General features: G+C 33.3%; 1 protein-coding gene across 1 annotated transcript in view; it reads right to left on the bottom strand.

The window, feature by feature from the left end:
* LOC143232358 (neural-cadherin-like) overlaps positions 1 to 16,350 on the bottom strand; it is a 206,082-nt gene extending 189,732 nt beyond the window's left edge. The window contains exons 1-2 of the mRNA XM_076467686.1: positions 16,215 to 16,350; positions 9,110 to 10,398 (exon numbers count right to left, since the gene is read on the bottom strand). Of these exons, the coding sequence (XP_076323801.1) occupies positions 9,110 to 10,364 (1,255 nt within the window). The 5' untranslated portion in view covers positions 10,365 to 10,398; positions 16,215 to 16,350. The remainder of the gene's footprint in view (positions 1 to 9,109; positions 10,399 to 16,214) is intronic.
* Between the last annotated feature and the right edge of the window lie 1,373 nt (positions 16,351 to 17,723).

The following is a 17,723-nucleotide window of genomic DNA, read 5'->3' as shown; positions in this document are numbered from 1 at the left end:
ATTATAACAAGATCAAGAAGTATACAATAACATATATAACGCTTTTTACAAGATCACGAAGTACACAATAACATATAGAAAGATTATAACAAAGATCACGAAGTACACAATAACATATAGAAAGATTATAACAAAGATCACGAAGTACACAATAACATATAGAAAGATTATAACAAAGTCAAGAAGAACTTAATAACAAGTAGAAAGATTATAACAAGATCAAGAAGTGCACAATAACATATGCAAGGATTATAACGAGATCAAGAAGTAGATAATAACATATAGAAGGATTATAACAAGATCAAGAAGTATATAATAACATATAGAAGGATTATAACAAGATCATGAAGTACACAATAACATATAGAAGGAATATAAAAAATCAAGAAGAACTTAATAACAAGTAGAAGGATTATAACAAGATCAAGAAGTACACAATAACATATACAAGGATTATAACAAGATCAAGAAGTACACAATAACATATAGAAGGATTATAACAAGATCAAGAAGTACACAATAACATATACAAGGATTATAACAAGATCAAAAAGTACATAATAACATATATAACGATTTTAACAAGATCACGAAGTACACAATAACATATAGAAGGATTATAACAAGATCAAGAAGTGCACAATAACATATACAAGGATTATAACAAGATCAGGAAGTGCACAATAACATATAGGAGGGTTATAACAAGATCAAGAAGTGCATAATAACATATAGAAGGATTATAACAAGATCAAGAAGAACTTAATAACAAGTAGAAGGATTATAACAAGATCAAGAAGTGCACAATAACATATGCAAGGATTATAACAAGATCAAGAAGTGCACAATAACATATGCAAGGATTATAACAAGATCAAGAAGTACATAATAACATATAGAAGGATTATAACAAGATCAAGAAGTATATAATAACATATAGAAGGATTATAACAAGATCAAGAAGTACACAATAACATATACAAGGATTATAACAAGATCAAGAAGTACACAATAACATATAGGAGGGTTATAACAAGATCAAGAAGTACACAATAACATATAGAAGGATTATAACAAGATCAAGAAGTACACAATAACATATACAAGGATTATAACAAGATCAAGAAGTACACAATAACATATAGGAGGGTTATAACAAGATCAAGAAGTACACAATAACATATAGAAGGATTATAACAAGATCAAGAAGTGCACAATAACATATAGAAGGATTATAACAAGATCAAGTAGTACACAATAACATATACAAGGATTATAACAAGGTCAAGAAGTATACAATAAAATATACAAGAATTATAACAATATCAAGAAGTACAAAATAACATATAGAAGGATTATAACAACATCAAGAAGTGGACAATAACATATAGGAGGGTTATAACAAGATCAAGAAGTGCACAATAACATATAGAATGATTATAAGAAGATCAAAAAGTGCACAATAACATTTTGAAAGATTATAACAAGATCAAGAAGTATACAATAACATATATAACGATTATAACAAGATCAAGAAGTACACAATAACATATAGAAAGATTATAACAAAGTCAAGAAGAACTTAATAACAAGTAGAAAGATTATAACAAGATCGAGAAGTGCACAATAACATATTCAAGGATTATAACAAGATCAAGAAGTACATAATAACATATAGAAGGATTATAACAAGATCAAGAAGTATATAATAACATATGAAGGATTATAACAAGATCACGAAGTACACAATAACATATAGAAGGATTATAAAAAATCAAGAAGAACTTAATAACAAGTAGAAGGATTATAACAAGATCAAGAAGTACACAATAACATATACAAGGATTATAACAAGATCAAGAAGTACACAATAACATATAGAAGGATTATAACAAGAACAAGAAGTACACAATAACATATAGAAGGATTATAACAAGATCAGGAAGTGCACAATAACAAGTAGAAGGATTATAACAAGATCAAAATGTACATAATAACATATATAACGATTTTAACAAGATCACGAAGTACACAATAACATATACAAGGATTATAACAAGATCAAAAAGTACATAATAACATATATAACGATTTTAACAAGATCACGAAGTACACAATAACATATAAAATGATTATAACAAGATCAAGAAGTACATACACAATAACATATACAAGGTTTATAACAAGATCAAGAAGTACACAATAACATATAGAAGGATTATAACAAGATCAAGAAGTACACAATAACATATACAAAGTTTATAACAAGATCAAGAAGTGCACAATAACATATACAAGGATTATAAGAAGATCAGGAAGTGCACAATAACATATAGGAGGGTTATAACAAGATCAAGAAGTGCACAATAACATATAGAAGGATTATAACAAGATCAAGAAGTGCACAATAACATATACAAGGATTATAACAAGATCAAGAAGTGCACAATAACATATAGAAGGATTATAAGAAGACCAAGAAGTAGAAAAGATTGTTATCAATTATAAAAGATCATTAATTCCAGAATTACAAACACAGAGATAAAACTAGATACATCTCGCGTTTGTAAAGAATTTTAACTTCAGACATAATTAACTATGTCATTACAACAGGATAATGTTCTTATCTGTCAATGTTACTATAGCTGTTTTGCTATCTGCCCGGATACAACAAGTTAAGGGATTCATCATGCCTATCCAACAACCCATCCATCAAGAAACCAAAAGGTTATGAAGCAAACATAACAAATGTATCGTGCACGATATGAAATCATTTCTAATTCCAATGAATGAAGTAGTAAATAATTAGCTACTCGTTCTGTTACGTATTTGATAAGATAAACTTTATCGACAGCAATTACCAAGTATCGATAGCTGCATTATCAAACAGTTTTGGTATGTTACGTGAAAATCAAAGTTGAAGAACAGATTAAAAAGAAAAGACAAGACATTAGCAAAACCTTTTGAATATATTGAAAGATTTTCCCAGCTGTCTTATTTCAAATGCTTCACGTGAAATGATGCATTCAATTGCACGCGACTAGTTTAAGAAAGCGTTCTAGATGTCGATGGAACTTGAATTAATTGAAGTTTTAGATAAACAACTAAGAGCAACATCCAGGAATTATAGGATTGCCAGACCAATAGTGTGGAAATATAAACTCCATCAAAATGAAGTCTGGAAGAACTCCAATCATGAATTATGCAACTATTTACTCAGGATAGAGGAAGTAAGTCATAGGGCAGAAGCTGGTTTAACTGTAATTTTAAAAGTCCTATTGCTAGGAGCTGCAGATAATAAATTTTAGAAAATCGAAACTACTCTCAATAGCTGTTATATAAAAGAAAACTGCTGTAAGAATAGAAAAACATGATCATTGCATTCAAGGCCTAACTGAATCATTAAATATAAACTTGTCCTAATTAAGAGAGGAAATACTTATGTAAAGAAAGCGGTCAATAAATCATTACATTCAATGACAGGGAGATTCTTGCATCATGTTGATTAACCATGCTGCCACAGCTGTTTCATTTGACATGATTCAGTAATTATAGAGATGAATATAAATTGATGTGAGCTGTAGACTGTCACAAAGTTCATCGAGAGGAGCTTTAGAAGTCACACTCACAGAGAGAAGCTTCTCCACACGATATAATGTGTTGGTAACTACGATCAAGAGATCCCCATGCAACAGAGATCGAGCTTCTAGTTATAACATAACATTATGTCATAATGGAAGAAATGAAGCAGAACTGAAACAAACAAAGGAAAATATATAGTGCAAGTCATCATTCGTGATTGTCTTTAGAAGTACAACATCGAAAGAATGGCCAAATGATTTTTAGGTCAGAAAGTAGTTTGTCAGAGGTAATCAACCTTTTGCAGAGCTACCGATTTCTGTCGAAACAAAATCGCTTCCAGAGTACCACCACGGGTGGATTCCCTCAGTTATTTATCTAAAGATAGCTTTTTTAACAACAGAGATAAACAAGCAAAGGTCATCCCGTCTTTGTACCATTGGCCACATAAAAAAGAAAGCACAGAAAGTAGGACAACAAAAAAAATATTTCATTTTGTTTATCAAAATTATTGTTGTATCTTTTATTAGTTATTTGACGTTTATTATCAAGAGTATTGTTAGAGATTCACTTGTTGTTATTAAGTCTAGAAATGTGAGTGCAATGGGCCATTGTTTTCTATGTGTAATAGGATTGTTCATGGAATATAAGAATCTTGGGAAGGGGCAGTGTTGTCGGCGATTTTTTAATATATAAATTTATATTAATGTTAGCTATAGAGAGCTTTGACTTCACGTGATGGCGGCATTTCAAACATTTGGAGTTTTATTGAAAGCTGAGAAACTAGTTGAGCACGTGTTTGCTATAGTACGTTGCTTTAACTCCAATTTCGTGAATATCGAATTCAAATAAGAAATAGAGGAACAAAATTAATAGGTAAGGGACTGGAGTAAGGAATCACATTATGCAAATATAATAATATAAGTACAATAAGATGATTTAATATTGGGGAATCATACAACATGTTCTGACAGGTACGAACACCTAAAGAAAACAGACCAGTGTTCTGCTGAAACATGTATGTTCTCTGACAATTAAATTACTTTGTTAAGTTACTAAATCCGTGTTTTTCAACTAATTATTACGTGTTTTTAAGCGTTAATTGCGAAATTCGTCCTGTTATCAGTTTGTGAAACCGTATAAGTTATAAGAACGTGTAACTGACAAAAATAAAACGCATTCTTTATCATTAGGTGGACTGTACCTTGCATTATGTTTTAACAAATACTCAAATAGAAGCCATCACGCAGTTAAAAGAAAATCTTAAAGTAATACTTTAGCGTCTTTCAGACGTAGTAAATATAGCGAAAATACCATATAATTTAAAATACAGTAACGTTTAAAATATCTATATATATTGATGCCTAAGTTTACACTAAATTAAATCCACAAGTGCCGTATAATTCTTATATATTCTGTTCGTAAATAATGTTTTAAGTACTGTGAGGAATAATTTGTGTGTATTTATGCGTATGTTTGTATATGTATGTATGCATGTGTGTGTGTGTTTGAATGTGTATGTATATGTGAAATATCGAAACACAGGATATTCTTGCTATTGTGGAAAATGTGGTCATGTTGCTTGATGGAAAACGTGGAGGGTGAATTTTATGTGACCATTAAGATACCATAACAATGTTTGATACATCTGTTACTATGATATAATATCTGTTGATGGTTCACAGGAAATGATCTTCACCAAGTGTTGGATAACTATTAATCTGAAGTTGACTGAGTGTGATATGTGCATATAAAAACGTTTAACACTGATATCGGAAGGGTATATTGACCTCTCCTATATTTTCAGTGTAAGACAGGCTATACCTCCATCGTTATATTCTTGTGTGAACAAGAGGTGTGTCTGTGTAAGCACGTGCATATCTTCCTGACAAGAAAAGTAGCACTTTGTTTGTTTATTACAGAATACAGATCTGTACAATGAACAACCTGCGCCAGGTTATTTGATTATTATTGGGTACAAACCTACACAAAAATGTGTACCCCAGGTTGTTTGTTTGTTGTATAGTACAAATCTGTATAATGAACTACCTACATTAGGTTGTTTGTTTGTTGTATAGTACAAATCTGTATAACGAGCTACCTACACTAGGTTGTTTGTTTGTTGTATAGTACAAACCTGTATAATGAACTACCTACATTAGGTTGTTTGTTTGTTGTATAGTACAAATCTGTATAATGAACTACCTACGTCAGGTTATTTGTTTGTTGTATAGTACAAACCTGTATAACGAGCTACCTACGTCAGGTTGTTTGTTTGTTGTATAGTACAAACCTGTATAACGAGCTACCTACGTCAGGTTGTTTGTTTGTTGTATAGTACAAACCTGTATAACGAGCTACCTACGTCAGGTTGTTAGTTTGTTGTATAGTACAAACCTGTATAACGAGCTACCTACGTCAGGTTGTTAGTTTGTTGTATAGTACAAATATGTATAACGAGCTACCTACGTCAGGTTGTTTGTTTGTTGTATAGTACAAATATGTATAACGAGCTACCTACGTCAGGTTGTTTGTTTGTTGTATAGTACAAATCTGTATAACGAGCTACCTACGTCAGGTTGTTTGTTTGTTGTATAGTACAAACCTGTATAACGAGCTACCTACGTCAGGTTATTTGTTTGTTGTATAGTACAAATCTGTATAACGAGCTACCTACATTAGGTTATTTGTTTGTTGTATAGTACAAATCTGTATAACGAGCTACCTACGTCAGGTTATTTGTTTGTTGTATAGTACAAATCTGTATAACAAGCTACCTACGTCAGGTTGTTTGTTTGTTGTATAGTACAAATCTGTATAACGAGCTACCTACATTAGGTTGTTTGTTTGTTGTATAGTACAAATCTGTATAATGAACTACCTACGTTAGGTTGTTTGTTTGTTGTATAGTACAAATCTGTATAACGAGCTACCTACGTTAGGTTGTTTGTTTGTTGTATAGTACAAATCTGTATAATGAACTACCTACGTTAGGTTGTTTGTTTGTTGTATAGTACAAACCTGTATAATGAACTACCTACGTCAGGTTGTTTGTTTGTTGTATAGTACAAATCTGTATAACGAGCTACCTACGTCAGGTTGTTTGTTTGTTGTATAGTACAAATCTGTATAATGAACTACCTACGTTAGGTTGTTTGTTTGTTGTATAGTACAAATCTGTATAACGAGCTACCTACGTTAGGTTGTTTGTTTGTTGTATAGTACAAATCTGTATAACGAGCTACCTACATTAGGTTGTTTGTTTGTTGTATAGTACAAATCTGTATAATGAACTACCTACATTAGGTTGTTTGTTTGTTGTATAGTACAAATCTGTATAACGAGCTACCTACATTAGGTTGTTTGTTTGTTGTATAGTACAAATCTGTATAATGAACTACCTACGTCAGGTTATTTGTTTGTTGTATAGTACAAACCTGTATAACGAGCTACCTACGTTAGGTTGTTTGTTTGTTGTATAGTACAAATCTGTATAACGAACTACCTACGTTAGGTTGTTTGTTTGTTGTATAGTACAAATCTGTATAATGAACTACCTACGTCAGGTTATTTGTTTGTTGTATAGTACAAATCTGTATAATGAACTACCTACGTCAGGTTATTTGTTTGTTGTATAGTACAAACCTGTATAATGAACTACCTACGTCAGGTTATTTGTTTGTTGTATAGTACAAACCTGTATAATGAACTACCTACGTCAGGTTGTTTGTTTGTTGTATAGTACAAATCTGTATAATGAACTACCTACGTCAGGTTGTTTGTTTGTTGTATAGTACAAACTCAGAACGTTGTTGTAACTCGCTTTCGGCCTGATGAGCTCGACGTCTTTTCACGATCAGTATCCAGATTTGTTGAAACAGTACTACACATTCTCCTTACTGTAAATTCTTATTGGACCAGTAAATGAATGAGGTGATATAAATTATCATAAGCTAACACGTTCCACACCCTATCGATATTTTGTACTCTGATATTATACTTGTGTTCTAATATATTTTTATTTTTCTAAGCTTTGAATATAAACTTTTTTCTTTTTTTCTGTTGATACGTCTTTTGGAAAATGGTTTTAACATTAATGTCTACATTAAGGTTTCAACAGGTTAATATAAACTATATGAAACAGTTCGTAAAGACATCACTAGGGGTTAATTTAATATAAGAAATATGTTAATTACTGCTTACAAAAGAATGCTAGATACTTGTAATTCGAATACATTGTAATATATTAACATCTTTCTGATGTATGATAGGTTCAGATGAACAAACGTCAGAAAATAAAGGTGTGCTGTGTTATTATCTCTATATTTAGGCTTAGCAATGTAGTAAGTCCAGAGTTAAATGCACGGTGTAGCTTATTTATCGCAACAAAAAAGCTCTTTTAATTTATATATTGTAATAATACCACATTTATGAAATAAAGGGTGCGCGTAGTTTTACGGGAAACTTTCTAAGTGTTTCCAGAGATATAAAGACGTAAAAAAATTAATAACCAGTGAATCAGATGTTGATTTAAAGTATAATAATTCTTTCTTAAAAACATCTTTAACTGTCTTCTTGTATCTAACACTCACAAACCTAGAAAATATAATTTAAAATCCTTTTTTAGCTTACTATTATGTAACGCAAGACTGAACCTCTGTAGTCGATATTTTTAAATGAGGTCAGAATTGATATAACTGCTTTGGTACATTTTAACCACCGTAAAAAATAACAACTAACTTGTTACTACCTCCGTACAAAGGTATTGCAATTTTCATAGGATCTTGTTGAAGCTCCAAATTTGTGATTCGGGAAATTATTGATATTAAATTTCTCCTACTAAACTATAACACAGATTATTACATTATGATGGGTAGTTATACAGACAGCTACTCTAAAGAATCGTTATGAGCCTGTAGTGTAGAAGTCTTGTAGACAAAATTACAGCACTAAAGATTAAGTTAACTACTGACTTGTCCTATAAACAGCCTGATTAACACGTGTTAACCTGGATCATTTCCATTAACTTCGTTATACTTTCTTCATTTACAAATGTCAGCATTAATTAATATTTCTCGCTTCTCCAAGATCCACATCTTTAATGGCGCACTTTATTTAACATTTTATGAAAAGAGTGCCCGAATTCATTTCCTCTTGCGAGAAAAAGAACATCTGGTGGAACTTATGAGAACTAAACTAATTATTTCTGAAAAGACGGCTTGTATACATCATGCTAATTCATTTAGCATCTGATATCCATATAAGAGTTAAAATCCCAAAGCATGTATTTCATGCGATAAGAATTGGTGCAAACTTTCCAAACAAAAGACACTACTAAATTGAAATAAAAAAACAACACATAACTTATTACCAAAATTGAAACGTATCTTCTAGTCTAAACAAGATTATATATACAAATAACTGAATCAGTGTATGTTTAATTACAAGTTCAGTAATGATGGTTTATATTCAGATAAAAATAAATAAACTACTGACCTACAAAAATAGCAACTGTTTTAACAAAACGTACCTGGAACACCTGGTTGCGATGCATACACCCAAAAATCAATAGTTTTTTCTTTCCCTAACTGTTCATAATTCCATGGTTCTTTCACTCTTACAACACCTAATCTGTCTACTTGAACCCATTGATTGGGACTTTCGATTTGGAATATCTCTTGGGGGTTCGTTTTATCCAGCTCAAACATGGTTTTTCCTATAATACTTCCATCATTTTCTCTGTATTCATAGCTTTTTGTTGGTCGTACCGACCTCTTCGATCGCGATAAATATCTAATGTCATCTTCCATGAAATCAAATAAAGTTTCTTCAACGGTAAACGCATCCGAAGAGACTGCAGTGATACATAAAGGAACGACGTGGCTATATAATCGAGGACTACGGTTATCATGGATTCGAATGAGTAAATGGTACGTTTCTGGTTCAAGTATTCCTGTCAGGAAGACCTGTCCAGTTTTTGGAATTATAATGAACTTCGAATGACGATGACAAAAATGATAAAAAGGATGATCTCCGTCCATGTCTGTGGCGGTGACGTTGCCGATCACAGAAAACGGTTCTGTCTTCAGTGGTACTTGGAAGTCGTAGAATTCCCTTTCCGGAATTGGTGGGTTGTCGTTGACATCTAATACATCAATATAGAGAACCGTTCTGGCGTTATCCAACCCGATCTCGTCTACCACACACAACACAAGCTTATAAGAGGCTAGCTGCTCTCGATCCAGAGGGTGATTAGTTACGACAGCGACAGATGTTGTCCTGTTGAAAAAAGACGGAGTGACACTAAAAGAATTGTCATAATTTCCAGACACAATGCTGTAAGTGACATGGTTGTTTGTTACACCAGAAACGACTATATTTTCCAGGCCTTTGACAATCGTTCCACAGGGAGAATTTTCGAATACGTTCCCTGAATAGAAACTTTTTCCGAACTTTAACATACGATTCTTGTGTTTTACATGTACTGAAAGAACATTATTTAACGTAACGTTGGGGTATTGTTCCCTGACAACAAGGGTGATTGGTTGTCCAATTCTATGAGAAATATCCGATGTCAACATGAGAATACCGTTACTTAAGATAGCAAAGTTTTCCGAAAATTGCTTGCCATCAATGTGAAAAGCCTGTCCATTGAAGGAGTATTTTTTGACTGTGTATCCAGGATGAGCATCATAGGGAACAATAACGTTCTCGTTTCTCAGTAGTCTTACGGTGGTTAGAGATGACAGAACAAAAAGCAGTCCTATTACGCCCCACAGTCTCATTATGTTTTAACATTCAGACACGTATTGTACGCCCCTAAAAACACAAAAACAACACATTACTCTTGTTTATGCAGATTGAAATATGACCTATATAATAAATAATTACTTGATATGCTTTAAAACTGTTTCATATTTCCCGTTCATTAATAGTACTAGCATCGGAGCATGTTTTTTTGAAATTTCAAGTCCTTCCAGTGCCATAGCAGTAAGCCTGAGAACGTCAAACGCTTGAAAACCGGGTTTCGATACCCTTGGTTGACACAGGTTTGATTTATTTCTAACATTAATAAAAGCACAGTTGACAAAAATACAAATGTCAAATAATTTTATTAATCATATATGGGGCTTTATCAACTAATAATTTAAGAGAGAAATGTTGCATTGTTTCTTCTTGTGTTTGAGATCACAAGAAAGTGGTTTAAAATAGTGTGGTTTTGTTGCTGAAACCTGTTTTGCGGGCAACAATACATAGAATGCCATCTTAAATAAAATCCACACTTTAATAATATACATCAGATATTCTGCAGAATAAGAAACTCGCTGAACAATATACGATACTTACGAAATTAATTGGGATAAAAAACGGCGAAAAATATAATTAATATATTGTATTTATAAACAAAAAACTAAGTTAAGCCACCGCATTTGTAAAATAAAAGAAAAATAACACTCAACATCTTTAAATAGACGGTGTTTAGACTGTCTTTACTGTACCTCTAACCAGTGAGCATTCTTAAGTGACATCATGTTACCAGAACGAGCATACTGACTTTATCCTTCCGATTTGTGTGGGATAATAGATAACGATTATACAGTACTAGTACTGAAGTACAGTACTTATGGACGTAAATAGAACAGTGTACAAAAACTACCCTAAGAAAACAAACTACTTGATTGGAAAGACTAGAAGAAAGTATCGTAGAAGATAAATTAGACTGAACAAGATGTTGAGGAAACTCCTATTATTGCTTTTGAAATTTCATGATATCAGATAAATCAATGTGAGTCCATGATAAATATTTAATTTCACCATCTAGATAAAGCTTAAAACTGAAATTGTTAGAGAACAGCTACACTGCAGAAGTTTGAGACCGAGAAAAAAACAGAAAGTACCATTGAACGCAAAAGAAATGGAAAACAGATTTATTAAAGATCTGCTCCGGTAGAGTTTATATTGCCTGAAAATCTTATGTATCGATATACATACATATAAGTATGTGGATACACAACCTTCACATCCCAAAACTACGGGCATTAATATGGAGTTGGTCGCCTCTTTGATACAAAAACAGCCTCCACTCTTCTGAGAAGACTTTTCACTACATTTTGGAACATGGCTGCGGAATTTTTTACCTATTCAGCCACAAGAGTATTTGTGAGGTCGGCACTGATGTCGGGCGAGGTCTGGCTCGCAGTCGGCGTTCCAATTCATCCCAGAGAGGTGTTCGATGGAATTGAGGTCAGGACTCTGTGCAGGCCAATCAAGTTCTTCCACACCAACCTCGGCAAACCATGTCTTCCTGGACTTCGCTTTGTGCACGGGAACATTGTCATGCTGAAAAAAAGGGTCTTTCCCAAATTGTTGTCACAAAGTTGGAAGCGCACAATTCTCTAGAATATCATTATATGATGGATCATTAAGATTTCTCTTCACTGGAACCAAAGAGCCTGGCCCAAACCATGAAAAACAGCTCCAGGCCATTATTTCTCCTCCATAAAACTTTACAGTTGGCACTATTCATTCAGGCAGGTAGCGTTCTCCTGGCATCCGCCAAACGCATACTCGTCCGTCAACCTACCAGATAGTGAAACGTGATTCATCACTCCAGAGAACGTGTTTCCACTGCTCCAGAATCCAATGGCGGTGTGCTTTACACCACTCCAGCCGACGCTTGGCATTGTGTATGGTGATTTTAGGCTTTTGTGCGGCTGCTCGGCCATGAAAACCCATTTCATGAAGTCCCCAAAAAACCAGTTCTTGTGCTGACGTTGCTTCCAGAGGCAGTTTGGAACTCGAAAGTGAGTGTTGCAACTATGGACAGACGATTTATACGCGCTTCAGCTCTAGGCGGTCCTGTTCTGTGAGCTTATGTGGCCCACCGCTTCGTGGCTGAGCTGTTGTTGCTCTTGGACGTTTCCACTTCACAATAACAGCATTTACAGTTGACCAGGGCAGATCTAGTGAGGCAGAAATTTGGCGAACTGACTTGTTGGAAAGGTGGTATCCTATGACAGTGCCACGCTTAAAGTCACTGAGCTCTTCAGAACGACCCATTCTACTGTCAATGTTTGTCTATGGAGATTTCATGCCTGTATACTTCATTTTATGCACCTGTTAGCATTGAATGTAGCTGAAAGAGCCAAACCCACTATTTAGAAGGGGCGTCCAAATACTTTTGACCATGTAGTATATGTAGTATATATATATATATATACAGTCATGTGAAAAAGTTAGGACACCCTATGAAAGCCTGTGTATTTCTGTAACATTTTTAGATATATACATATTAATCTCAATGTCAACAATACTGAGAGCTTATAGGAATATAACTAAACAATTAAAACTGAAGAAAAGACTTTTCAAGATCTTCTCTAAATGTAATTCTACATAAATGCATGACTGAGGAAAAAGTTAGGACACCCAACCCCCGAATAGCTAGTGTTACCCCCTTTGGCTGAAATAACTGCAGTGAGACGCTTCTTGTAGCCATCTACCAGTCTCTGACATCGGTCTGAAGAAAGTTTGCCCCACTCCTCAATGCATAATTCTGTCAGCTGTGAGATGTTTGAGGAGTTTCTTGTATGTACAGCTCGTTTCAAGTCACCCCACAGCATCTTAATGGGATTAAGATCTGGGCTTTCCATTCCAGGACTCTCCATTTCTTAGTTTTCCGCCAGTCCTTGGTGGATTTACTGGTATGTTTTGGGTCATTGTCGTGTTGCAGGGTCCAGTTCCGCTTCAGCTTTAATTTTCGTACAGATGGTCTCACATGATCCTTAATAACCCTCTGATACACAGTAGAATTCATGGTGGATTCTATGATTCTGAGCTGCCCAGATCTTGCTGCAGCAAAGCAGCCCCAAACCATGAGACTTCCACCTCTATGCTTTACAGTTGGTGTGAGGTTCTTTTCCTGGAATGCTGTATTTGGTTTACGCCAAACATGTCCTTTGTTCTGGTGTCCAAATAATTCAATTTTGGATTCATCTGTCCAAAGAACATTATTCCAGAAGTTCTGGTCTTTGTTTACATTCTCTCTGGCAAACTTCAGTCTGGCCTTGATGTTTCTCTTAGAGAGCAAAGGTTTTCTCCTTGCACACCTCCCATGCAAGTTAAACTTGTGCAGTCTCTTTATGATTGTAGAGGCATGCACTTTCACATCAACAGTAGCCACAGCCTGCTGTAGGTCCTGTGATGGCATGTTAGGGTGTTTGGAGACCTCTTTAAGCATCTTGCAGTCTGCTCTCGGGGTGAACTTGCTGGACGACCAGACCTGGGCGTGTTGGCAGTTGTTTTGAAAGTCCTCCACTTGTTGACTATTTTCCGGACAGTGGAATGGCTGATTTCAAAATCTTTTGGGATCTTTTTAAATCCCTTACCAGACTCATAAGCTGCTAAAATTTTCTTTCTGAAAGCCTCAGACAGCTCTTTTGCTCTCACCATGGTGCTCACTCTCACTTCAACAGTCAGGAGCACACCAAACTAAATGTCTGAGTTTTAAATAGGGCAAGCCTCATTCAAAATGCTGAGTAACGATCTTCTAATCATGTGCACCTGGTGTGATACACCTGTGTGTGAGTTGAGCCATTTTAAGTGGGAATAAATGTGGGGGTGTCCTAACTTTTTCCTCAGTTAGAATATGCATTTTTGTAGAATTACATTTACAGAAGATCTTGAAAAGTCTTTTCTTCAGTTTTAATTGTTTAATTATATTCCTATAATCTCTCAGTATTGTTAAAATTGAGATTAAATATCTATATATCCAAAAATGTTACAAATATACACAGGCTTTCACAGGGTGTCCTAATTGTTTCACATGACTTGTTATAAAACAAGTCTATCTTGTTATAAAAGTAGGATATGTAAGGGTTGTATATAAATTGTGGCTGAAAAGATTTTTTAAATTAATCGGATATGTTTTTGTTAATCGCTAGTATTTCAATACATTGACAATACTTGTTTTTGAGAACTTTACAGGAAAAATTAAAACTAAATATTGAAGAATTAGATAATTATGTCTTATTTCAGATTTTGAAATAACTTATACTTTAAGAGTTAAATATGTTATACTATAAGAGTTAAATAAGTTATACTTTAAGAGTTAAATAAGTTATACTTTAAGAGTTAAATAAGATATACTATAAGAGTTAAATACGTTATACTATAAGAGTTAAATAAGTTATACCATAAGAGTTAAATAAGTTATACTTTAAGAGTTAAATAAGATATACTATAAGAGTTAAATACGTTATACTATAAGAGTTAAATAAGTTATACTTTAAGAGTTAAATAATTTATACTTTAAGAGTTAAATAAATTATACTGTAAGAGTTAAATAAGTTATACTTTAATAGTTAAATGCGTTATACTATAAGAGTTAAATAAGTTATACTTTAAGAGTTTAATACGTTATACTATAAGAGTTAAATAAGTTATACTTTAAGAGTTAAATAAGTTATACTATAAGAGTTAAATACGTTATACTTTAAGAGTTAAATAAGTTATACTTTAAGAGTTAAATATGTTATACTATAAGAGTTAAATAAGTTATACTTTAAGAGTTAAATAATTTATACTTTAAGAGTTAAATAAGTTATACTATAAGAGTTAAATACGTTATACTGTAAGAGTTAAATCAGTTATACTTTAAGAGTTAAATAAGTTATACTTTAAGAGTTAAATAAGTTATACTTTAAGAGTTAAATACGTTATACTGTAAGAGTTAAATAAGTTATACTTTAAGAGTTAAATAAGTTATACTATAAGAGTTAAATAAGTTATACTTTAAGAGTTAAATAAGTTATACTTTAAGAGTTAAATAAATTATACTGTAAGAGTTAAATAAGTTATACTTTAAGAGTTAAATAAGTTATACTATAAGAGTTAAATAAGTTATACTATAAGAGTTAAATAAGTTATACTTTAAGAGTTTAATACGTTATACTATAAGAGTTAAATAAGTTATACTATAAGAGTTAAATAAGTTATACTTTAAGAGTTTAATACGTTATACTATAAGGTTGCACTACTTAGTTTGGTTGTTGCTTAGCACAAAGCAACAAAATGTGCTATCTGTGCTCTACCTACTACGGATATCGAAACCTGAAACTTTACGTCGTAAGCTTGCAAGTTTACCAATGAGTTACTAGGGTACTCAATTTCTTATTTCAACACTAAGTAGATTAGGTTTTATTTCAGACGGTTCTTATTAATTAAAAACCCTTTAGGAATTCATTTGCTAGATAACCCATTAGTGTTTCTTCATGAAAGCTCACATTTAATTTCACGAACTTCTTAAACTGCCTTTTACGTTATAAGTTGCATCATTGAACCCTCAACTACATAGCCTTTCCCTTTTCTCTCACATTTTGTTCTTAAACGATGATAAATGTTCCACTCGATGTATTAATTGTGATTTTTATAACTCTGTGTCTATTTCACAAGGACGCTCTCTAGAACGTCAACATTTATTGTTGACCACTTTCCAATGTTAAACCTAGATTCGTATAAACAGAGAAGAATCCTAGCGACACAATCTCTCCCTGATTCACGTTATTGACATAAGCATTCTTCTCGTACCTGAGATTCTTCGAACGATTCACAGTTTTGTTAGGAAAAAAAAATCTTACCTTTATAAATAAAATACACCATTTGCTCAGTGCTAAGTCCACGTTGTGGGTAACGACTAAAATCAGAAGGTAGTGTTCAAGATTAAAACTTTAAGCATACGACCGAGCCAATGATTCTCGAGCTGTCTAACCTACCGACCCATACACCTTTTATAAACCAACCGATACACGCTACCTTCGCTCTCTACTATACAAATTCACCCGGCAGGTGGCTTTTGATGGTCCTACCATCTATCGGATCCCGAAAATACTATTAATATATATATATATATACATGATTACAGCAAACATGAACGTCTTGTTATAAAAGCAAAAGATAGGGGAACAGTTTAAACTGTGGTTTATATATATATATAAACAAATAATTATAAAACCCATTGTATAAAATATCTGACAGAAGCAAAATAAAACAATGACAAAAAGATGTAGGTTCTACTTCAAAGTATCGTAATTCCAATCACCATAAATGGAATACAACTTATTGAAAAATTGCAAAAATTTTATTTCACTTGAGTATTTAACATTATGTAATCAAACTGAACCTCAAAACTGTTACAGCAAAATTTACTGATTTTCGAAAGGGTATGTTACTGATTTTTTTATAATTTCGTATTTTATGAATTATGTGTTACTTTTTTCATAATTCCAATATTTTCGACGCAGTAATATTTAATGATAAAAGAAAGAAAGATTTTCGAAAGATCATTTAAGCATATAAAGCAAGAATAAACTTTTCTTTATTCAACTCTTTGAGTCTAGAATATGTTTGAACTATACTTATGTTTAATTCTAAACACTAAAGACATTTAACCTGTTGACTGCCAAGCATTTCAGCTGCTACAATACAACTTTAATGCTTCTTTATTTTGTACATTTTTTTCGTGACGCCATTTTGGATCGAAAGTGAAACAGTTTGTAAGTAGGTCAAATCCTGTATTGTGCTGACATCTAGCGTTGAAGTTAGGTATTATTGAGAACGAACTAACTCGTCCGAGGCACTGTGTTACCGATCGGCTTGGACGAGTTATCTCGTCTACGGCACTCAACAGGTTAAAGTGAGACCAGTGCTATACGGCAAGATCATGAACCCCAAGGTTCAGGCACATCCAACATTAATTTGGAACTATCGATCAAAAATTGACTCTCATAATTTTTAAAACACGTCTAGAGCTGAGAATGTAAAGGGTGTTTAAGATGATATCATAAGTATGAATCTCGAACCTTCCAATTCGATATTCCCAACCACAACCATTCAATCATGGGCTTCTGTGCATTGAATGAGATTAACTCACTCGGATCCGGCATGGCCAAGCGTGTTAAGGCGTGCGACTCGTAATCTGAGGATCGCGGGTTTGCATCCCCGTCGCGCCAAACATTCTCACCCTCCCAGCCGTGGGGGCGTTATAATGTGATAGCCAATCCCACTATTCGTTGGTAAAAGAGTAACCCAAGAGTTGGCGGTGGGTGGTGATGACTAGCTGCCTTCTCTCTAGTCTTACACTGCAAAAT

Source organism: Tachypleus tridentatus, chromosome 1, assembly GCF_004210375.1.
Source record: "Tachypleus tridentatus isolate NWPU-2018 chromosome 1, ASM421037v1, whole genome shotgun sequence".
NCBI classification, from domain to species: Eukaryota; Metazoa; Arthropoda; class Merostomata; order Xiphosura; family Limulidae; genus Tachypleus; species Tachypleus tridentatus.
This window is presented reverse-complemented; position numbering and strand designations above follow the sequence as displayed.